General features: G+C 40.5%; 1 protein-coding gene across 2 annotated transcripts; it reads left to right on the forward strand.

Moving 5' to 3' along the window:
- Positions 1-24,525, forward strand: ppp1r13bb (protein phosphatase 1, regulatory subunit 13Bb). 2 transcript variants are annotated; one of them, XM_029496631.1, is made up of 18 exons: positions 1-400; positions 731-897; positions 8,022-8,169; positions 9,423-9,542; positions 10,553-10,623; positions 13,806-13,907; positions 15,086-15,260; positions 15,600-15,799; positions 15,908-16,072; positions 16,279-16,471; positions 18,875-19,008; positions 19,190-19,643; positions 20,095-20,879; positions 20,973-21,110; positions 21,187-21,320; positions 21,441-21,607; positions 21,709-21,908; positions 22,300-24,525. In XM_029496631.1, exons 2-18 carry the CDS (start codon positions 889-891, stop codon positions 22,339-22,341), a joined length of 3,237 nt encoding a protein of 1,078 aa, XP_029352491.1. In that variant the 5' UTR covers positions 1-400; positions 731-888; the 3' UTR covers positions 22,342-24,525. The 2 variants fall into 2 exon arrangements, with proteins under 2 accessions (XP_029352491.1, XP_029352492.1); XM_029496632.1 differs by having other exon boundaries at positions 15,908-16,048.
- The last annotated feature ends 367 nt before the right edge of the window (positions 24,526-24,892 follow it).

The following is a 24,892-nucleotide window of genomic DNA, read 5'->3' on the forward strand; positions in this document are numbered from 1 at the left end:
GCTGCCGTCAACAACTGGATTTCAGCTATTTGTATATTCATCGCTAGCTTGGTCGCTGTGATTTAGTGCTTTCGTTAAAAAAAAAACAAAACTGAACAAACAAAAAAAAAAAAACAACTCAGATTTGACCGAGTCGTCTGGACGTTTTTTTTTTTTTATCCGGGTTCGTTTGAAGCACCTTCCGTCGAGAGATTGCGCCGATGTGCGGCCAGTGGGAGCTGCAGGACCGACGGGGAGCGGAGCGTCCTTTAGCCGCCTGTGAGAGCAGCTAACGCAGCTAGCACTTGACTGGAGTTCACGCTAGCTGGCTGGCTGACAGCTGGTCCGGTTAGCTACCTGCCCACCTAGCGAAAAAAAAAAAACCATTACCCGCTGAAACAATGAGTCGTCTCTGACATTGGTTAGTATTATAAATGTGTTATTACTTGGTAGCAACAAGGCATTGCATGCCGTTTGTGTGTGGTGTTTTTCTTTTTCTTCTTTTTTCTTACCTGCTTCAGCGTCGCTTTCCCAGCTAGCAGCGACTGGCTAACCATCAGCTTGTTTGTAGCAGCAGCAGCAGCAGCAGCAGCTGCACGGAGCCACGCCTGGACGTTTAAATCTCCGTTTGGATTGCTTATTTATTTCATTTATTGATTATTGATTGATGACTATGAATGGCCATTGTCTTGTGTATTACTTTGTTCAGTTTTTATCATTGCCAACGTAATGGCACTGTTTTGGTCCACAGAGAGGACCGAGGCCCAGTTGGTTGTCACTGGAGGAACCAGAACCCGTCGCCCGGACGGTGGGTCCCTGAGGACTCCGTGGGGCCATTGAAGAGGAGTGGATCAACACAGACACATCTTGCTGATGCACTCTTAGTTTGTACCTGCGAGTGCTGCCAATATGATGCCGGTGAGTGCACATAACCCCCGCCCACTTAGCATAAAAAAATAAATTAATTATTGATTGACATGAAAAAATTCAGGATCGGTGCCTCCATAGCTGTTGATTGTATTTGATTAAGCTGCCAAATGAAAGCAGTGGAAACTGTCAGGTGTTATGGTCTTCACTGGAGCAGAAAGACACACCTAGCTATTACTCTGTGGCATTTGGGATTCCTCATATATGTGTGATAGATATGTGCTTCCTCGCCGTGAAATTATGAAAGAACAAGGTGTACAAGAAGGACACAGCCTCAGATCTTATTACAATCCATGCAACATTACAGGCACACTAAAATCAAGCAGGGGAGATTTCTATCCATTTGTTTTTCCCACTTCATCCTCACTAATCTATAATAAAGATCACCTCCTAAAAGCTCAATTTTATCTACTACATCTTTATGCAGTATCTCTGTCACGTGAGTCCATAGCTGCAGGACTTAAATTTTTCATGTTAATGCTTTCATTGACTGCAACATAAGCAAATGGAAACACTAACAGTGCTTGCCACACCAAGATTAATAGAGATTGGGATGGTCTGAAGTGTTTGTGCTTGAAACACAGGGAATAAAATGTTATTTCGCAAGATCAAACATGTTGTCCAAGATAAAAAGAAAAAGCAACTTAGAGCAAGTACAATTCTAATAATAAATATGGACAGATTTGCCTTATAGCCTCTACTCTTGTTGTAATAACACAACATTTTTTATTGAAAATTACTGAAAATTAAATGGCTGTTGTATTGAAAGCATCAGGCATAATAGCAGAGTTATTTTGGGTCTGTTGTTTTCCTTGTTGTTATTGGTCAAGACACACGGCAGCAAAGAATAGAATACCTGAATGGCAACTCTATTGAAGCATGTCTTTGTCAGGACCTCTTTTGTTAGGTTTATTGCAGATAATGCAGTTAGAGGCTGTGGGAAAAGAGACTGTATCCCATTTGGCCTCCAGGGAGGGAAACATGAACTTAGATATAGGATAAATTTACACTAGGTCCAAATAGGTGCCAAATAGGCAATAAATCAAGACACACTCTCGACCAACTGTGTCTTAAAATGATTATGCATTGGTTAAAAAATGTAAAACCACATTAACTTTTTGTTTTCTATCATTAAAAATTATCAGGGGCATAACTTAATGGGGCATAACTTATGCTTCCAAGAGTACAAACCTCCAATATTTGTTGGTGCCATCAGGTTCACTGGGTTGACTGTGATGGTTGCCTTGGTGCACATTTGTGCCCCGTGGCACCAACAGGCTATCAGAGTCAGAGAGCCAGTCGAGCAGACAGACATCCTCACACTCGATTCTCGCGTGACTCCGGCAGCCAATGAGATCTTGGCAGATCTAGGTCTGTGTGGCTGCGTCGACTAATGCTCTGTTGTTAAGGGGAACTTTTGAGCTGAGTAGATTGTCAAGTGGCATTAAGATCACACAGTGAAGCTGGGCAGAGTGTGACTTACAGGAAAAGTAAACATTGCGTCTTATTGTTGCATTTTCAGTTTTGGACGTATGCTGGTTTAAAGTGTCTTTAGCCAAGCCAGCACAGTGATGGCATAAAGCTTGTGTTATTGAAAAGTCAAATGCTATCACTTTAAAGGGTATAATTATTAGTCTTAAACCTCCTTCCCAGTCACTATGAACAGATGAATGAAGAGCCATGTATTGCTTTATTGAACAGCTCCCATCAATTTTTTTGAATTGGTAAAATAGGTATTCATTATTAATTAGTCTTACTCCAATGCAGTTCAGTCAGCTTTTTGCAGAATCAAAAAAGTGACATAATTAAAAAGAATAGAAAGTATGTAAGCAGTTAAATATTACTTGTAAAGTATGTACATAATCAGCATGTACAGTATCATTGTGAACAATTCTCAGTCAGTTTTTTTTAAACTTCAATAAAAGGATGGGGACTCTCTGATCTTGTTACTTTATGAATAAAAATGCAAATTATCAATAGTATTAACATATCACTTCCTAGAATTAGTCATGATAGCAAAGCCATTGTGTAAAATTAGGTTCTCGATGTCAGTATTAGGATCTTTCATCCTTTTGAAATGTCAACACAGTGCTCAGAAAAGTTTTATGTTAGGTTTGTACAATGAAACAGCAATGTTCTTAATCAGCTTTCTTTCAACCTGACTGGTTGGAGAGGACAGTTTGTCTCACTGTCGTTTGTCATGTCCTCATCATTCCTCCATATGGTTCAGTGCCATTTTAAGCCAGATGGGCAGTGTTTGGCATATTTGGGCTGCATGAACTGTCTATATTACACTGCACTCTGGCAGTCAAGGATATTGAAGGCTAACTGCTCATGTCTCAGTAAATGGTTTTATGCTTGATGAGCTCATTTTAGATATGATCAGATGATCAAACGAATGAATGCTGGATGGCTTCTTCTCAAATTTATATTAAATTATTTCAGTGTTCCACCTTTTTATTTTTTGGCACAATGTGAAAAAATGTAGAGGCTCAATTTCCCCTAGTTTGTTTTCAATCTGTGCAAAATGAGAAAAGGCTGTATATGTTTGGGTTAGAGTTTGTGTTCTTGTGTAAGAATATTCCACCAGATCTGTCTCAGTCACTGTGGCCTTTTATGTAAGTAAATGAGTGACAGGGATGGTGAGAAGAAATGACTGTTTGAATCATTCTGCTGAAGAACTGGCCAGACAAGCATCTCTCTCCCTCTCAGAAGTTAAATGATAAATGCCCCTATCTCCAGATCATGCCCACTGTAGCAGAATGCATCATGCAAGACAGACGCTGTATATTTCTCATGTACATCCAGCAAGCTGGGTACACATGGTCCATCACTTGAATGTTAAGTGCCTGATAGCGCCTTTACCTTCCTGCCAATCATAGCTGTGGCCAAACTACTCTCATTAGAAGACTGTCGTTATTGTTGCAGCCACCAGCACAACCCAGAGACACTTTACCAAGGGGACTTTCTGGCACCCACCCTCCACTCACACCCTACCACCCTGTGATTCTGTCTTTCTCTGTCTCTCTCTCTCAGCTCTATCTTACTCTCTCCCTCTCCCTCCCTCCCCTACCTCCCCGACTTACACATACAGCAAGTGTATTTTCCTCCCAAGTCTCCGCTGCAGCACTCTTCTAATGCACGCACCACTGTCGGCTTCAGAGGTCTGCCCGCGATGGCGTAACAGTTAAGTCTCATGCCTGTAAAAGCGACAGTGCTATGATGAAGAGGTTTATGACTCTAGTGTTGCGTGGCCTTGTTAGCCTCTCGAAAGAGAACACCATTTGGGCGAAGGAGCACCACCGACCACCAAAAAAGGAGATCAGGAGGAAACGAAGGGCGGTCAAGAGAGTCAAGAGCATGGGCAGACGCAACTTAGTGAGGGCGGTTCGTATTTCTCCAGTGGTCATTGAGCTGGGCCACTGGAGTTTCTTTATTTTTGCACTGTCACTCTTTGAATGTAGACACACATGATTTGGTCGCTTCTATGGATGTGAAGGTATAGATGACAATATTCTTAATTGGCTACCTGGGACAATTTTCTGTCAGGCACATCATCATCTCTGATTGGTTGATTCTGTCTGGTGATTGACAATTTGCAGTCAAGGACGTTTAGTAAATAATGTGTTATAGTTGTAGGAAAGGATTATAGTTGGTTTGGAAGATTGTCAATGATTGGCTGTTTGTTTGTTTTGCTTGTTTTTTAACATACACTGCTATGTTATTTTCAAAAACATTGAGCATGACTGTAAGATTTAATAAGAATAGCAATACATATTCTGTCCCCATGCACACTTAATACAATGTACGATACAAATGCTCACATTCATAAGGTCTTATTTTGCAGCTGCTAGTACGATCTCTAATATCCAAAGGGGATTAGCAAAGTAATTATCCATCAGCAGAAATATAACTAGTATCCAGCATGGTTACTTCTTTTTTTGCTTATAATGCTTTGCCAGATCAAAATCCCCAAAATGACATCCATTACCAGTCTAAGTAGATGGATGATAAGGATGGATGTCTGTTGGTACAGAAAGCCACAGTCCCGCCTAAGAAAACGTTGCCAAGGCCTCGGCTTGAGCACCATTCATTTCTGTTAGTTTTGGAATTGGCCATCACATGAGCTCTTAGGATCATTATCAGCTGAGTGGAAGTTGCAGAGGCTCCCAAGCACAAATGGTCATTCTGTTCCAGTGGTGCTGCTGCAGAAAATGTCAATGAATCATACAGTTGCATCATGATAAAGGATGAGTCACTTCATCTCAGATGAGAACCAGGAGTAATAATCTTTAGGTAGTACAGTGACTAAAACTAATTATATATGACAGTGGAATACACAGGCAATTGTTGTAGCCTCAAATGTACCCTGAGGTCACATGCAGTGGCACAAGCTAACTTCTAAATTTTGAATGTGTGAAGTAATGCAGATTAAACATTTAATATTTGTTTTTCATTAGGCAAAGTAAATTGATTTGACAGGATATTCCCGTCCCTGAAAATTGAATGACCCCTGAAAACACTGAGTCATCCTGCAAACACTGGAGACAGATAATCATGGTTTTGACTTTGGTGTATATTTTCACTGTAGGGATACAAGCTGTGTGTAGTAAGCCATGACTAAACAGTGAGATATAGTTGTTGGTTTCAAGAGAGAGTGATTACATGGTGTAAGTAAAGTTCTTTTGTTTCTGAGACTCCTCCCTGTTATGGTATGCTGTTCAGCCACGGAAGAATTTCCAAGTAATGTGAAAAACCACTCTGTTTACTGATAGCTGGATGAACTGACATCCAACTTGCACAAAGGCCCTGACATCGTTTTGAAAATTCCTAGATATTTTGGCTCCCCTCCCTTTTTGGCCTAACCGTGTTTTCATTTAGTGTCACTGCATTGATATGACTCTGTCACACAAAACAGGAAGGCACACCTCAATCACCTAGAGCGCTCCGCACCACAGAACACAATGAAACTAGGAAAAGATTGCCTTTAGATTTGTTGTTACACTAAACGTAGAAAAATGTGTTAAACTGTCCAAAAATATTTGCTAATAGAGAAAATGTACATGTAATATTTTATATAACAAGTGACATTTATATTTTTTTGATCTTAATTCCCACCCAAATGCATGTTGAAAGTTCTTGTTTTGACAAAGCACCAGTTGACATTTACAGTGATTGGCCTTGGCGTTATGATCACCAACAGGTGAAGTGAATGCTATTGATTTTCTGGTCACAGTGGCACCAGCAAGTACGTCAAGTGAACATTTTGTCTTTGTAGTTGATACGCTGAACACACGAAAAATGGACAAGTAAGCATGTGAGAAGTTGACCAGGGCCAAACTGTGATGCCCAGACTCAGTTCAGAGCATATCGAGAATTGCAGCTTTTCTTGTTCCCTGTCTGCAGGGGCCAGTTCCTACCAAAACTGGTGACCCTGCCGCAGGGTCATGGGCATGTGAGCATCATACCTGGACAAGAGATCAATGGAAAAAGGTGGCCTGGTTTGATAAATCACGTTTTCTTGTGCATCATGTGGCTTGTAAAGTGTGTGTGTATTGTTCACCTGGGAAGGACATGCACCAGGATACACTATGGGCAGCAGGCAAGCTGGTGCAGGCAGTGTGATGTTTTGAGCATATTTTTTCCAGGAAGCCTTGGGTCCTGTCATTCATGTGGATGTTACTTTGACACGTACCACTTACCTGAACATGTTGCAAACCAAGTCCACCAGCTCATGGAAACAGTCTTCCTTCATGACAGTAACCTCTTTCAGCAGGATCATGCTCCCTGCTATACTGCAACAGCGCTTCATGAAAATTTTGAGGCACACAACAAGGTGTTTTACCTTGAAACTTTCAAAATCAGGATCTGCTGCTGCATCCTGGTGCCAGAGACCACATTTCACCTTTAGAAATCTAGTGAAGGCCTCAGTGGGTCAGAGCTGTTTTGGCAGAAAAAAAGGGGACTTGCAGAATATTAGTTGAGTGGTCATAATGTTATGGCTGACAGTGTAATTTGCAGTAAAGCTACAGCTCTCATGATTAACTATTATTGCAAATTTTGCAACTTTGACAATACATGTGCTACCAAATGTACTAACCCGTAGCTAAACGATGTGAATACCCAATGTTTTCCAAACCACTTAAATAAACTCTCAACCATCATCAGATTAATAAGGTTTCTTCAGTCTTCATGCTTACTAAATGTTCATTCTAGAAAGAAAATGCACCACTCTTTTAATTTATTTATTGTGAATTGATTTAAACCTTCCCTTGTTACTTGTCTTGGCCACCAACTTGAGGTCCAGGCAGTATTGACTAAAGATATTTCCCTCTGTTTGTAAATAATTGACTAATAATTTGAGCCCTTTTATTCACACTGAAGACTTAAACGATGCAGATCCAAAGGTCATATACTTTTTACAGCCTGAATGCCTTGTCACAATACTCCTTGGCTGGTGATGTTTGGACTGGGTGATCGCTGCAGGTACAAAGTCACACTTCACCTCATTATTCTTTCAAGCGCATAGGATTAAGTTCACTTTAGTCCTCATCCCTTCTCCTATATACTGACCTTAGGCTTTGACATTTAGTAAATGTGGGATAGAATTTAGGATGCATTTGCAGTTTTGTCATGTCTCAAGAGAGTCAACAAGTCTTGAATTTGTTGAGATTGCAGAAATGACTGTGTGGTCTCTACTTTTACTGTTACATGAACACAGACGGGCAAGTAGGGGCTTGCATTGCTATGTCTAACCCACCATGTATGTTCAACACTCTGGCAGTCGTTAGTCATAGTAAAGAGAAATGTGGCAGGCACGGGCATGAGTCCACCAGCAGCTTAGACCCAAGGCCAGGAGACAGCAAAATGTGGTGTCATAATGGTTGGCTTGTCCAAGGGATGGTCCAAGCATTTATGCTGTAGTCCATATACTTTTATACAGAACACTTTATCTTTATTTATCTTTTTATCATGTCTTTATTTCTGTAGGTACTATCTGTCACTATTATGATTTTATTGATGTAATTCAAATCTTTCAAGTTATGTAATCATCTATTGCTACATTTAATGTGCCTTTAGTGGGTTGATTGATCATATTTTTATCTCTCTTTCAGATGATACTGACAGTGTACCTCAGTGATGGTGAACAGGCTGTAGCTGAGGTGCCCATCACCCCTGAGACGACATGCCGTGACGTCGTTGAGTTCTGCAAAGAGCCCGGCGAGAGCGGCTGCCACCTGGCTGAGGTCTGGAGAGGCAATGGTACGAACTGGATCAAACTGCACTGTGTCTTACAGAGCCTGTTTATCTGCTGCAGTGCACAAATTTACCAGCTGAAATTCACAGCTTCTTCTTCTCTTTTGGGAAGTAGAGTTCAGTGCTCTGCCATGTGATAGAGAAAGAGCAGAGGGCATAATGTGTGGAGGTTAAGTAATTGGAACCTCCATTATCAGAGTTTCACACTTTATTTACATGCAAAAGAATTTAATTTGTTAAAGCGGTAGCTTTTAGCTTTTGTAAAACAAGTGCCCTTTGAAAGAAAGGTGTTGAAAAGGGCTGTGCACAACAACCTGAGTGAATCAAAACCACACCTTCATAGACGAAAAAGACAATTTAAATAAAAATATATATTCCCATTCCCATCAGCTTTTACCAGCCTAGAATAATTCAATTTAATTTTAAATTGGTGGATCAGAAAAGGTTATATGGAAGCACTGTCGACAGCACTGTCACAACAGATTCCATTCTGTCCAAATGATGCCATGCTGCCACGCCCATTGTTATCAGCGTTTTTTGCTGAGGGGCCACTCCTCTGTTGAAAACAGCATCCCAGCCAAGTGCTTTATTAACCCAGGTTATGCAATCGTGCGGCTGGTGCCTGACAATGCAGTCGTCAGCCCCCGAAACCTCCTAAAACCTCTCTGCCTTTGTCTCCATCTTTTTGTCTCTATGTGCCTACAGCATGCTGTCCTTTTAAAATGCAGAAAAAATAATAAGCATACAGTTTTCTATCAGTCTTAGTATAGACAGATGTTCTGGGGATTTAACAACTTGATTTTATTTTTTGAAAACAAATAGTTCAATACATTAACACATTTAATTAGCTCTGATAAATTCACTTTCTTTTTTATATTTTTTTAATTTTTCTAATTGACTGAACCAGAGAAAAGCAAAATACAAACATTGCCCATTTAATGTTGTCCTGCTGTATTTGCCGTGACCTTTGGAGAAGCACCTATGCTGTCTGTTAGCTTACTTCACAGAAACATACAAAACAATTATATAATCAACATCATCAATGTAGCAGTCAGTATGAAGACATCCACCACAAATTGCAGCAAAAAGAAAAGTGAACTTGTCTAACTATAGATTAGAACTATAGACCAAACATTTTTATTTCTTTCATCTATGTTTACTGTGCTTTTCATATAATGGACCTAATTTTCATTTGGCCTTCCATCCAATGGCTCTAACTCATCAATGTCCTCTTTTGCTGAACTTTCCTGTCTCTGCAGAGAGAGCGATCCCCTTCGAGCACATGATGTACGAACACCTGCAGAAATGGGGCCCTCGAAAACAAGAGGTCAAGTTCTTCCTTCGGCATGAAGACTCGCCAACTGAGAGCAGCGATCAGGGTGTGTTTTAGTGTATCTTTCTGTATTGTTTTTCTGTGAAGGAGCCTGGGGGGGTGCAGTTGAGGGACCATGGAGTTCCTGTGACCTGCATAGCTATGGGTGTGTTGTCAGTCATGTCAAATTTCTTTCTCACTCTGGTATCCATTAGTCTTTTGGATGTAGGTGTGTTTGCATGCCTGGTCCTGGAGCATAGTACTTTGAACCCTCTTCTACCTCACACACCAAAGATGGAAATACTTAAGCAGCTTATTAATATCAGTCTTTTTAAATTGGATTATAAGCAGACCAGGTGTGGATCTTGTGTTTTCTTTGAACTAAGTTGTGACAGCACAGATGTTCTTTGAAGATTGTTTTTATGTGCTATCCATTTGTATAGACTTTAAAAGGCTGTCTTAGACGAAGAAGCAAAGATTAATTGATGCTTGATGGAGCATGTCAGTGGATTAAATAAGTACCTTCTTATTAATTCACACACATATTAACACATATCTTTTTGAACACGCGTTTGTATCTGGTGTAGCCACTGAAAAAGTCAGGTGTAAAATGTACCTGAGCTCAACACAGCAACTGACCCCAGCTTTTTGTTTGATTGGAGTCAGATGCATTGAACATTTAAATACAAAGATGAGTTGATTGGCAGCATGGGAATAATGTTGCAGGATGTTATCCTGATCTCATTCACTTTAAATACAAATTAAGCACTTGACTGGAAAAGAACATCCCTGCAGCAAATGTACCCTCTAGATATCTAGTGATTTTTAGAAATACAGTTCAAGTGGACAGTGTTCTAATTTTTGCAGTGACATGTTCAGTCCATTTTAAGTTAGGTGGCTTTAGTCAGTAGTACTTGTCCAGTTCTAAAATTCATCTGTAATATGCAGTCATGTCAATGATTTGTCAAACTATTCATGACAATGCTTGTTGTTTCTGAATCTGCATTTGGATGAACACTTTGCACACTTGTGTCTGTGCCCTGCCGGTGTTGTGATGGTGACTGTTTCTTTTTGCAGGGAGTCAGCAGTCTCAGGATCAGACGAGCCGCAGAAGTGGAAACACTGGAGAGAAGCACAATGAAAATGGGGTGAGACTTAATTAGCATTATCCAAGTGGTGTTAAAATAAAATACACTTACAATAAACTACTTTAATTTAGGGCCCCTTTGGTTAGGGTTATATTTGAAGTTACACATAGGTCCACAAAAAACACACATGCTGTGTTGATATGGAATTGACAGAGTATCGCTGCATTTTAGTTTTTCATTGTACAACACCATAGTATAGCACCATCACATTTATTCATTTGGTTTATTTTGCTTTTATCCCAATTAGCTGCTAAATACGGCTGTCTGGTACTGCCAGAAAAAAACACATTCCAGTTTGACAGATCTTGCAAATGCAATATTTGAGTTCATATTCAACAGTGTAATATATTTTACCTTTATCCTTATCCTTTTAAGTATAAGTAGTATACTTATAAGTATAAGTATCCTTATACCTTATTACAATAATGACTATATCGAGCTGGTCTTTGAGGTTAGCCTCAGTGTCCCTGGTATTTACAGTCCCTGCCAGTGTCTCAGTTTCAGGTGCACCCATTGCTGTGCATGTTCATCTCTAGCTTGAGGATTTGTTTGCTTAGAAATGTGAATGAGTCTGATAAGAGTAGCCTCCGGGGTGGCATCCTTTCTCTCCAACCATCTGTCCCAGATTTCACAATAGCAAACTGTTGTGGTCAAGGAATCAGAACTAATTCAACCTTAAGGGTGGAGAGTAAAATCCAGGAAATGGAAGGGTTATGGTTTTTGTTTTTTAAAAATGATTATAGCAGCATAGTACAAGAGCAGCTAGAGGCCATTCCTTTTATTATCCTGAATGAACTTTTGACTCGTTCATGTAATACATATATTTATGACTCTAGATATCAGATATTGATTGAATGCTTTCACATTTAATAATGATGATGTGCAAAAAGCCACACCTCAACAAGAAAAGTACGACTGTTTTATCGTGACCATTGGTTCCCTCTAGAAGGAGAACATTATCAGCTCCATGGCTGCACAGTGCTGAGGCTCATTTGTGTCCAGGTTTCTTCCTAATATCTGATTTAGAGGATTACATCAGTCAGACTGCTGAATGATATAACGGTCCCTAAGAGGATCATTGCTTTGGCTTTTCCATGGACTGCTGCCCAAACCCCAGGGGCTTTCTCTCCACCAAGCGGAGCTGATCGGCCTCTAAGAGCACTGCTGCATGATAAAGAGCAGAGGTGCCTCAAGAGAACATCAGTCATCACATACATTTTCATTGTTTCTCTTATTTGGATCTTTTTTAATATAAGCCTTAGTCACCATAATTGATGATGACAACTTATTGACAGTCATGATCTGTTGATCATTACTGCATGAGGAATAACCTCGAGTGACTTGTGGTCATTTTATCCATGATCAGTTATATATGTACACATCTATGCAGCCAGTGGATGGGTTTATGGGCTCAGTGAACTGTGGCTGCTGCCCCCACCACCTCTCCCTCACCGTCTCCTTTTTCTCTCTCTGGCCTGCTCAGTTGGATGTTTCTCCAACTCCCTCTTCATCACTGTCTGAGTGCCTGTGTCTGTTTCTCCCTTGGGTGAATTGTCACCAAACGCATTTGAGCGTGTGTGTGAGTGAATGTGCACTACTGGCTTCCCCAGCTCTTTCTTTCTATCACAGAACAGGTAGAGTCAGCCTGGACCTGCTTGGATCTAAATGTCCTTAACAAATGGCAGGTAGGAGAGTACTGTCCTCACTGCAGATGCCATGCTGGGTGTCCTCAGAGATGAGATGAAGTATGAGATGTACACTGTTGTTGCCTCATTTCACAATGCTTAAAAAATTTTCTCCAGAAAAGAAGCATGTTTTATTCAGATTAGATGAATCACAGAGGTCTGCCTCCTTTAATCCGGTAGGAAAAGTGCATACAATAGTTTTCCCTTTTGCTTGTCATGTTTATTTTACATGGACTCAGTCTTGTGTGTCCTGCGTTCTTTCCATATGTTTAGGACCACACACTTAATATAAATTACATTTTCTGTGTTGCCTTGGTTTCTATGCCTTTTCACATTCAAATGATGCCATACCCCATCCACTGCATCCATTTTTCACTGTGACATTTCCTGCATCATTTCCTCTCTCCTCTCTCTTGGACCACCCTTCCTAAAGGCAAAAGTCTGGAAGCACGTCAGCATTTGATCACTGCTTATGTCTTGGAGGGCTGTATTCACAGTACACTATGTTATTGAAGAGTTTTCTACCGATTAACTGACTGAAGCAACTGCTTTTGTGAAATTCAGAAGACTGTAGGATGATAGTTTGAGGGAAATGGATTCTAAAACTTCATATTGGTTCAGATTCTGGCTCAGAATGTGAATGTCATCTGGACTGTTTCTGTTGAACTTTTCTATCATTTTCACTTCCTCTTAGATAAGCCAGTTTTACTGTCATGCATATAATGCAGCTTTGAAGGTGGATAACATCTTCAGGTTACATGTGTTGTTGTCTCCGCCTCAGTTTGCTCTACATTTCATAAACCGAAGAGTATCTCGTCTCTCTTGGAGCAAAAATGCTTTGTCTATTTATAACTTCATTCATCAATACAAACGTAATTGGTAACTATTTGATCTGTTAACTACTTAAGATGTTTTAAGTAGCATTTCTTCATTCAAGCATCTCACATCTGATCTGTTTCTGATTTTCCATCCTTTTCACTGACAATGGACAGTGGACTGCTGGGTACACATTTTTTAACCCACCAGAGTACTGCTCCATTCTGTTCACTGTCTCCTTGCTGTGCTTTTCAATATTGACATAAAAATTGTCCCATGGTGATTTTGTACACTTGTGTAATTTCCTTCTCATACTGTCATGATTATTAGCAGTTGCTACTTATGTCACATGTTCTTCAGAGTTCTTTAAACTAACAATATATGTTTTGGGCATTGCTTCTAAAAATTGAACAATCCCTCTATTAGTTTTAACCAAAAAATCTGTTTGGGCCATATTCTGGTTTGAATTAAACAAATTTGAATGATAACGAATGATGAGATAGATAAAGCTTAAATTGTTGGGCACCAATAAGATCAAGCCCACTGCTGGAAATGTTTAGAAATTTGTATTTATAATCTGCATCAGTCAGTTCTCAGTATCTGGACACCATTCAGATTTAGCAATTTTAGTTTACTGACCTGTCTTGACCTGTTCTCGTCTGTGTGTGCTTGTATGTGTAGGTGGGGAATCAGCGTGTGGAGCTGACACTGTCAGAGCTTCAGGAGATGGCCACACGGCAGCAGCAGCAAATCGAGGCTCAGCAGCAGATGCTTGTTGCAAAGGTAACATCTTGTCATTCATTTGTTTTAATATGAACTATTCCCCAAAACATGTTTGTAGTCTTCCATTCAAAATATGCTTCTTTGGAACATAATGAGATGCTATAGAGATGTAGCATTCATGTGAGCCTGAACTATAAGTGGGAAACATTTGAAGAGCAAAAAATGTATATAATATTTTGAATTGGCTCAATAATCAAGAGACATGGTAGAATACACATGGAGCCCAACCAATCATAGCTTGCCATTTCGTGTGTTGAATGACGGGTCTGATACGTTGATCCCACAGACAAAGGGGGTGTTATTGTAGCCAGGTGGGTTCAGGACGCAACCTTAAGTCTTTTTGTCTCAAAAAAGGAACAACAAAAGATCCAAAAAGTCCCATTATGACCTGAAACAAGACAGTTATGTAACAAGAGAGATGGGACGCCATATGAGTCACGATACTTGGATTGTCCAGTCTGTCAGAATTTAGACTTCATGCATTGGAGGAACAACAGCACACACTTTACAGTATCTAAACTATTCACCAGAAATGAACACCAAAGACATGACTTTTCTCAAACAAATCACAGCTATGCAGTGCTTGAAATGTAGATTTACTCTTTTGTGGCAAGCCTTTGCACGACCAGTCTACCTCATCAGTCTCTGTGGTTTTCCAGAGCGCTAACACAGTCTGACCACTACGCTTGTGCTGTGCTGATCATTCATGAAAGCTGGAAACCCGACAAGAGAGGGACTATTTATTGCCATTGTTGTGGTGTTTGAAAAGTAGTCCCACTTGAAGCCCTGCAGTCATTTGGAAACCTGGGCCTGCTATTTCCTATTTTAGGACCTTAACTGGAGCAGCTCTCAGTTGGGTAGAGAGATGAAGTCATCTGACCCTTTCTTCAGCCTTCAGACAGTCTTGACACAACACAGAATTTCACTGAGTGCATATAGTAGAAAGATTTTGTGTAATTTGAGGATATGTCAGCCACAAAGAAATATTATCTTCACTTAGCTGCTTTTATCTTCATGCATAGTTTAAGTTTGACTTAAACATATACAAGCATTAAGAAAATAAAACAACAGATGAAACATTCCTAATTATTTGTTGCTTTGGACAGTTTGATGTGGTTGAAATCATTTCATACCTGTTATTACTCCTTTACCAATTAAATCTGTCCTATTCTCTGAAGGAACAACGTTTGCGTTACCTGAAACAGCAGGAACGACGTCAGCAGCAAACTGTCTCAGAGAGTGAGAAGCTACAGAGGTTAAAGGAGCGCGTGGAGAGCCAGGAGGCAAAACTCAAGAAGATCAGAGCAATGAGAGGCCAGGTGGACTATAGCAAGGTCATCAATGGCAACCTGTGTATGTATAAATACACACGTATGTGATTACAGATGTAGGTATAAGACCAATGCTGAACCAAAACTGAAATATTTCAGATCCGAGAACCTTTGGTAACCTTTCATTTGTATTAAATTAATCCTTATCTAGTTTTACTAAAATTTTACATCACTAAATCAATCAATACTCATTAAAATCAAATATTAAAAAAGGAAGAATAATCAGATGGCATCTCTCCACCTCATTAATCTTTGATAGAAACCGACATTGTCAAGATTGTATTTATAAAATAAAAATTGCAATGAACCAGCAATAAGATTATGAATGACCTGTTGTGACCATTTCGTTCCCCACATGCAGCTGTCGAGATTGAGCAAGTTAGCAACCTGTTCCAGGAGAAACAGGCAGAGTTACAGGCAGCTGTGCTGAGGGTGGAGCAGCTCAGCCTGCAGCTGGAAGATCTGCGGAGGGGAAAGCTCAACGGCATCCAGACTGCTTTGGGTGGCCAAGTAACAGGTGCTGCAGCCTTAGAGCTCCGCAAACTCTATCAGGAGCTTCAGGTAATGCTGAGGAGAAATAAAGTGCAACAACTAGTGAATGCAATACACTTATAGCAGTATTAATTGTTCTACTCATTCTGTACACATATTCTCATTTATCATCCTCAGATTCGGAATAAGTTGAATCAGGAGCAAAACAGCAAGCTGCAGCAGCAAAAGGAGCTTCTCAACAAACGCAACATGGAAGTGACACTCATGGACAAGCGCATCAGCGAGCTGCGAGAACGCCTCTACAAGAAAAAAGCTGAGGCACGTCAAAAAGAGAACCTCCCTGTAAGACTAGGACCACATACCACATAAACTCCTATTATTTTTTTTTTTTGTTTGAAATAATTCTGACAAAAGTATCAATCTCCTTTAGAGCTTGCCTCAGACATTCCAGCTGTTTTAAGTAACGGGAAAAGGAAAATTTTTCTGGCAGCCCTCTCTCCCTTTCAACATAGCAAATGTTTGACGCTATTCTGACTCTCCTCCTCCAGCTGAACAGAGCCAATGGACCTCCATCTCCCCAACCAGCTCCTGGGACTCTGGGTCGAGTTGCTGCTGTTGGACCATACATCCAGGTCCCTGTACCAGGTCGTCAGGAAGGAGGGTACACCATGCCACCAGAGCCATTGAAGCCGCAGACTCTAGGAGTCAATAATCAAGCCAACCATGGCCGCACTAAATCAGGTTGGTTCAGTCCAACAGAATTATATTTTCTGTGTGTATTTTTGCTCTAAATGTTCGATACAAAGGGAATCACAACTGTAGTTGAAAACAGGTGATGCACTGTCTTAAGGAGAAGTTTTGACTGACAGTTTGAGTGACATTCTTGTTGTCTTTTACTCATGGAAAAAGTAGGAACATTGTCCATTTCAGGTAGAAAATAGCAGATGAGAAGATAGTTCTGTATTCTGTTCGCTCGGTTTCACGTAGTCCCAGAGGCAGTGGCCTTTCACCACAACACACTCAACGCAACTTGCATGAGAACCTTGTGACTGAAATCCCCTCGTGGGCCCCAACTGTTACTCTGTTTCCTTCTTACCTGACTTCTCAGTGGATTCTCTGCCTGGACTTGATTTCTGTAATTTAATTTTCCTTCTTTTCTAACCTCACTCTTTTCCTGTGTTGTGTAAACTGTGATTCCCTCCCTTTTCTCTCCTTGTGTCACGTGTCTATCCTGCCATGTCTTTGTAATGTCTCTGTTTCACTGTGGTTTTGGGGTCGGGGGCAACTCATCCTTGGGCAGACGGTGTGCGAAAGCCTCCAGGTCCTTGGAAAGTGTCTGATTTAGACATCGTTGTGGACCCGGTACCCCCAACCCTTCCAGAATCACATCCAGGTGCTGGAGCCTCCACTGGCTCTGACGGCATGGCCTGTGAGTGCACAGCACTGCAAAAGCAGAAGGATGGCACTTTCTGAACCTTCTCTCTCGACTGAATCACAGGATCCTCAGCATGCATCAAGTTTTATAAACACCTTTGTCATATTCCGTCTATGACAAAAAACAAAGTTGAACAAAATGTAAACAAAGGGTTCATTTTTTTCAACTGGCTGCTTATTTGAGCGTGCAGGTACTGGGTTCTTCCCAGTCTCTCCTCTGTAATCACCCAGTGCTGCTTTCTGATTTAAAAAAAACAATTTAATTTGAAACTGTAGGAGCATTCATGATTTGCTCCACCAGTCTTGGACAAATTGAAACTGAGATGGAGGAGATGCATTTCTCTGCCTGGCTGGCAGTCAGTTACTGATGGGATCATACTTGTTTGGTGTCATTGAATCCCCTTGCCATCACAAAGTTAACATTCCTCTGTGGATTACCTTATGATATGAAAGTAGAGAGTCACCACCATGAAACTCTGCTGCTATAGTTGATGTCACGCCTAATCTGAGGACTCTGTCATTGAAAAAGCACTGCTGATCCTGTTTGTGTATGTTCTCTCTCTGAGAAGGTTCAATGAGTTTAGTGCCTAAAAGAAAAAAGTCAACACATGCACAGTACTTGGGCTTTTTTTTTGTTTGTTTGTTTGTTTATTCCATAGCATTCCCATTCAGTCTAACCTTAACCACATTCACACAACCACCAAGGTGTGATATTCCTCCAGTTGACAAACATTTTAGACTTTGTCACTTTTACACTGTGGTTAGTGTTGCTACAACTCTTTCACTGTTGCTTTAAAAGGACCAAATACTGCACTATATTGATTATTTAATGTTACCATTGGTTTTATATGAAATATTTTAAATCTACAAATAAATAATAATGAAGTCGGCCAATACATGACAGACATACCACACATATTGCTTTAGTTTCATTGTATCTTTGAATCCAAACAGTGTTGACATTTGCGATAGTGTTTACTGTGCAGCCCTTCTACTTAATCACAGTTTAGTCACAATTAATCAAATGTAACTAAATGAAAGCACTATATGCACACACAACAGTAAAATACCATTGCAGATACCCTCATTGTTGTCACTACGGTAGAGTCTTATCAACATCCTCTCCCGAAGCCTTTAGTCTGCGGTTTCTGCTTTAAAAAGAAAGCAGAAGAACTTGTGAATCTTTTGTGCAAGAAATATTATACTGTACCAGTTGTCAGACAGAACTTGGACTTTCAACACAGGGCATATTGAGAAAGATGAAATATTGACCAGAAATGTGAAAATGAGTATAATAGAAATACTTAACATCCATTACTGTGGTAGCAGTTTTATTGGAACGCTTTGATTCACCTCATAATGTTTAATAGGATGTGCTTCTCAAAATCCTGAACCCCTCCATTAAATAATCAATCCAAGGTCCAAATGGTACATACACACGTGTGTATAAAAGGTTACACATTAGGATACTCTTGAAATATCATCACCAAACTTTGATTGTGTTTGAATAATTAGAGACTTTTTCAGATATTTAAAATGAAAAAATACCATTTAGACCTATCTCTGGTGGACTTGCTTTGTCACTACCTTGAGTTACAATAAAGGCCCACGCTTCTCATTTCAACTGCCTCATCATTTAATATGTTTATTATATTTTTTTCCCCTCTCTTTCTTTTGCAACACACTTATTTGGTCTTGCTTGTGCCGTAGCTAATGATACTGGTTGGCCAACAGTTGGCAAGACCAACACAACTCTAAAGCCTCCTGAGAGAAGAGACTCAGGGACTGATATCCAGGGCAAGATCCCTCCCTCAGGCTCCCCCATCGCTCCAAGTGCAGAAAAGGTTAGTCGCACTTCTTTTTATCCCCAATATTATCTACAAGTGTGTTTGTCACCCTCTGTAGTCATTGTTAATGTCGCATTCATAAGAAAAGCTCTAAGTTTTAAGTTAAATATCACCTTAAGGTAAAAAGTCAATGTTTAGGTCTCATCCCTTGATTGTGTGGCTTCTTGCTTCTTCACAGGTGCTAGACAGCAAACTGGCTGGTTCTTCCCCTGCCATATCCAAGCCACAGCCGCCTCCCTATGGCTCCCACCTCACCTCCATAAACTCAGCTAGCTCCTTGGAGCGCCGCAAGGATGCACCTCCTCCTCCTCGCCCACTCCCCAACCCGCCAGCTCCCACTTGGCCTCGTGTTCCCCCCTCCACAGGCTCGTCATCCCAGCAGATCCAGCAGCGTATCTCAGTGCCGCCAAGTCCCACCTTTCAGCCTAATGCACCACTTTTCCCTCCCGGCCTGAGCGAGCGCCTCGACCCACCACCAGCTGTCGCAGTACGGCCCTTCATGCCAGACAGAGGGTCAAGGCCTCAGTCGCCTCGTAAAGGTCCACCCACCATGAACTCCAGCTCCATCTATCACATGTACCTCCAGCAGGCAGCGCCAAAGAGCCAACCACTCAAGCCTGCTCTCAAAGCAGGTAAGAGTTTTGTCTGGAGAGTTTTGTTTTGCACAAAGAATGTGTAAAAGAGAGAAAATTGCTATTTTGCAGTTATACATTTTTTTTGTATTTACAATAAATTTAATTAATTTAATTTCTGGAGTGATCTGAATATTTGTGTTTAAGAAGTTAACAGAATAGGGAGTGACAATGTTTAAGATTTTTTTATGTGTTTAGAAGCTATTCCCATCTTCACCTTGTTGATGCCTTAGATATGAGGACATCCTGCTTTTCTCAAAACAGTCAGACTAAACAAGCGATTTTATATGTCAGCAAGTGTTTTTACTTTTACACATTAGATATCTCTTACTAAAAAAATATTGAAGAAATGAGACAAACAATATGACTTACCAATAAAAATAATGTCTGGCTTCAGTGTTGATGTCAATGCCCTCAAATTTAATTATACTGTCTCCCTCCTTGTCTCTAGTATATGGGAAGCCGGTACTCCCCTCCAGCTCAACGCCCCCCTCTCCCCTGCCTTTTGTTCAGGCAGGAGGGGCTTTCCCATTGCTCCAAGGCCAACCCAGCAGTGAAGACACATTGGATGGAGATCTTGATGATCATGAGGCCTTCCAGCACCTGGAGCCCTCAGCTCCCCCTCCTAGTGTGGAGAATATTCCCCGACCACTCAGCCCTACTAAGCTAACACCCATGGTACACTCCCCACTGCGTTACCAAAGTGACGCTGACCTTGAAGTGCTCCGTAAAAAGCTAGCCAATGCGCCAAGACCCCTCAAGAAGCGCAGCTCAATCACAGAACCAGAGGGACCCAGTGGACCCAACATCCAGAAACTGCTGTACCAGAGGTTCAACACTCTAGCAGGAGGAATAGAGGGGAACGGAGTCAGTGGATCAGGCGGTGGAAATGGCGCGGGAAGTGGAACACCATTTTATCAGCCAGCTAATCCTCCTGGATACCTGGGAGGTGACTCTGCGGCAGATACAGACAATGGCAACCTTCTCTCAGAGACGCCACTTCCACCACCACCTGGAGCTGAGGAGCTGGGCTCTGAGGCTTCACCTCCATCTACTGATGCTAATGACAATGAGCCACTGCCCTCACCACCAGAAGGGCTGGGTGACACCACTGAAGCAGAGGGACCAGAGGATGACAATAACAACAACGTTGGAAGTTCTGAGCCGTCCCTGCCCAGCCCTGTGCCAGAGGTCACCACTCCGGAGGAAAGTGGCATGGTGGTCTCCCAGCCCCTTGTGAGAAACACACGTGCTCTTTTACTGCTGTTGATGAGTCATCTTTTTCACCAGTGAAATGTGAACACATTTTTCCTGTCCCTGTTGTTACAGGAGAAGCGCACAAACCTAAAAAAGCCAAACTCCGAACGCACTGGTCATGGTTTCAGAGTGAAGTTCAACCCTCTGGCGCTCTTGCTGGATGCTTCATTGGAGGGAGAGTTTGACCTTGTCCAGAGGATCATCTATGAGGTATGTCATGACTTTTTCCGCATACTCTCATATATATGTAAATATGAAGAATAAGGACTCACTTCCTTTTTTGTAGGTGGAAAATCCAAGCACTCCCAATGATGAGGGCATCACACCTCTGCACAATGCAGTGTGTGCAGGCCATCACCACATAGTCAAGTTCCTGCTGGATTTTGGAGTGAACGTCAATGCAGCTGACAGTGATGGATGGTGAGTCCAAGCTCTCTAACATAGGAAAGAAGAGTGATGACACAAAAGTGTACTAATTTCAATGGAGTAAGTTTGATTTTATATGATATGTCCATGTATTCATTTTGTTTTGTTCAACAGGACTCCACTTCACTGTGCTGCTTCATGTAACAGTGTCCATCTCTGCAAGTTGTTGGTTGAGTCTGGAGCAGCCATCTTTGCAAGCACCATCAGTGATGTGGAGACTGCTGCAGATAAGTGTGAAGAAATGGAAGAGGGCTATATTCAGTGCTCCCAATTTCTATATGGTACAAAAAACCCACTACTCAAACCATTCTTCCAAATCCATCATTGAGTTAAATAAAATTATTCAATCAATAACGATAAGGTGTTGTGGATTCTCATGCAGGTGTTCAGGAGAAGTTGGGTGTCATGAACAAGGGGACAGTGTATGCTCTGTGGGATTACGAAGCTCAGAACCAGGATGAGTTGTCTTTTAGTGAGGGGGACGCTGTCACCATTCTGCGAAGACAGGACGACAGTGAAACAGAGTGGTGGTGGGCGCGGCTTGAAGATAACGAGGGCTACGTGCCGCGCAACCTGCTGGGGGTAATGACAAAACACCTTTCGTGTGTGGGTTTTGTTTTGTTTTGTTTTTTTTTATTTTATTTTATCAGCATGGCATTTCTCCTTCCATTTCCCAATTTGCTAGATTCAGGTAGGATTATTGATTATGAATGATTATTCAATAATATTCAGAGATTTTGTGTGGGAAAATGTATTGTTAAAATTGAAAATATTAGTGAATGAGTAAATCTGGTTAATTGTTCAGTTTGGTATATGGCTTTAAAAAATGATAACTGACATGATACATACTTTTCCAAAGCAAAAATAAGAAATGATTGAGAGACATCAATAATGACAGAAATGAAAAACAAACATGAGCCAATCAGATAAATCTTAATAAACACTCTCCTCTTGCTGTTTGTTTCTTTTGCAGCTTTATCCTCGGATCAAGCCTCGTCAGCGCTCCCTGGCATAGTGTCTCACTCCACTGACCTCTGAAAAACATCTGGACGAGTGACAAAACCAAGAGCAGAGAACAAAGTGGCCTGGTGCTTCATCTTGTCCCGTGGCCATAACCTCTTCTGGCCTTGTGCTTCGTACAAAATCCTCTTCTCTGAAGCAGTCGGCACTGAACTGTGAAACAAATATTTCCATCTGCATCACTTAAACCACCCCATTCCCTCACTTCCACCACTACACACACACACACGCACACACACACGATACACACTCACGCCAACCTCTTGCTCTCTCATCGTTCGACCTTGATTTTACCCAGATTCAGTGTCAGCTCTGTATCAGACATCAACTTGAAGAATAAAACACTAACTTGTGTCTCAGTATTTCTTGCAGTGTTCACACTTCTTCAGCCATCTCCCTACACTGAGGTCTGTGCTGTTTCTGGTTTACATGACACTATACGATGACAGGAAATTTCATCTTTAAGGGTGAGAAGTTGAGAATTTATGGCAGTAAAATGTAAAGGGAGTTGTCACACACTTAATGTTTTTAATACCAATTTGATTCCCTTGCATGAAGAACCACTAACACAAAAATTTGCGTAGTGTGTGATTTTTACAGTAGTTTAACAACCAAAGATAAATATAGATTTCATTATGTGATTATAATTACTCCCTAAGAGCTTGCAAAACTGTTGAGTTGTTAGATAATCAATGGATTAACTGCTAAAGGTAAATATTACCAGGTACAAGAACTTGGATTTATTAAGCAGAGAAATAATTTTATAGATTAAAATAAAATCTTCAAAATTAACGATGAAGACCAGTCAAAAAAGATCCAGTGTTTTAAAACAAAGGTTAGCATAGATAGAAAGCTCACAAATGTCATTAATCGCATTTTATCAACATCATTGCAGAACAAATTAATTTAACTGGTGTTATCTGTCCGGGATTGGGATTCGGGAGTACTGAAGAACTGTAGAAAGTTTGAATTGAGGCTTCAGATCATAGTTTTTTCTGTGGCAAGAGATTTTAAGATGTATCAAACTATTTGAATGAGCAGTCCAAATATTTATGTGGAGTTTATATTTTTGGTAATCTGATTATTCTTGAAATGGGTAAAAAAATAAATAAATATTTTGCTTTACCAAAAACAGTCGCCAAATACGCTGAGGCCCTCAGTGTACCTGTGTCTTTACAAAAGGTACACACCTGACCACATGTCAAGTTGTAATTGATGAATTAATTTTATTGTCAGGTCAGATTTGTTTCTCTTTTTTAATATTAATCAACTTGTTCATAGTATATATATGACTTAAATTGATCCAGGAATTAATGTTAAATTACCATCTCACTTCCATCTTCCATAGTTGTTTTTTTGTTCTTTCTTTTTTTAATTTCTAGTACCTCAAAAAATCTTTGCTTTTCTTGTGATTAAAGTTGCTGACATCACCTTTTAAAGTAACATCTGACACCACACCACATGAAATTGAAAGTTTGCAGGTATTGAATGAAATCAAGACATGGCACCCCTAAACAACTGTAATAATCAGCCAGAACATTTTATGCACTACCTTCACCCTGCCCAGCCAAGTTTCTTTTTAGCAATGTATTTTATCAGCCTCTATTTTTGTCTACTAGCTGCTAAGTGAGTCACTTGTCATCAAACGCTGAAGTTATTTTTCTGCAGCTGTGACAAATTCCACTTAAAACGCCTAACCTCAGGACCAACACGGTGCTGCTGACACTGTCTCACCACTAAACTAGTGATCACCTTTTTTGATTTTTATTGTGAACGAACATCACCTTCATTTGAGCAGCAAAACCAAAAAAAAAAATCCAAAATTAAAAAATTAACTAAATCGTGGACATAAATTATGAATAGACTCCAAATGATCTTTAGACAATCCCGAATTTGCCCTGTTCTTTTAGTCCTGCTGTCTCCATTTCAGGTAAACATGATTCCAGGAACAGTCATACATGCATTAACTGTCACATTATTGAACATCTAAAGTTGATCAAGTTATTTTGAACTTCGAGTGTTACACCAAGTGTGCAAGAGGCTTTATGATGGCTTCCCAGTACATGTGAGGAGATGTGCTCTGTCTATTTGCTGTATGGACAAGTGGACTTTCTGTATAAACGCTGTACTCACATTCAGTTCTGTAAATGTGAACAATAAAACAGAAGCTCTGGCATGACAAATGGCTTGTGTATTTTTTATTTATTTATTTTTTTTACAGTTTTATTGAATGGATGAATTGAACAAGAATGAGAGGGTGGCTGTTTTTGTTTATTTGTTTTTCCCCTTTAATAAATGACAGCAAAAAACAGAGAGCTTTAGCTCCAAATATGGATAAATTGGTAAACTATATATATTTTTTATTGTGGCCCCAAAGTAAAAAAAGATCAAAGTCACATAATGTTGGCTCTTTCATAAATGCTCTTTGCTTGTGCTAAAAACCCCGAGGCATGATGGGAAAGACTCTACTGCATAACGCCACAGATTAACTGTGTACGACAGGCCAGCGACCCGTTCATGCGTTTATTCGACGAAGTTATCGTAAC

Source organism: Echeneis naucrates, chromosome 24 (genome assembly GCF_900963305.1).
Source record: "Echeneis naucrates chromosome 24, fEcheNa1.1, whole genome shotgun sequence".
NCBI classification, from domain to species: domain Eukaryota; kingdom Metazoa; phylum Chordata; class Actinopteri; order Carangiformes; family Echeneidae; genus Echeneis; species Echeneis naucrates.

Excerpts from the sequence above, each read along its gene's own strand:
- ppp1r13bb (XM_029496631.1), top strand. Across the intron at positions 15,261-15,599 it reads GGTCATCAATGGCAACCTGT|CTGTCGAGATTGAGCAAGTT; the intron begins GTATGTATAAAT and ends CCCCACATGCAG. Across the intron at positions 21,909-22,299 it reads TGCCGCGCAACCTGCTGGGG|CTTTATCCTCGGATCAAGCC; the intron begins GTAATGACAAAA and ends TTTCTTTTGCAG.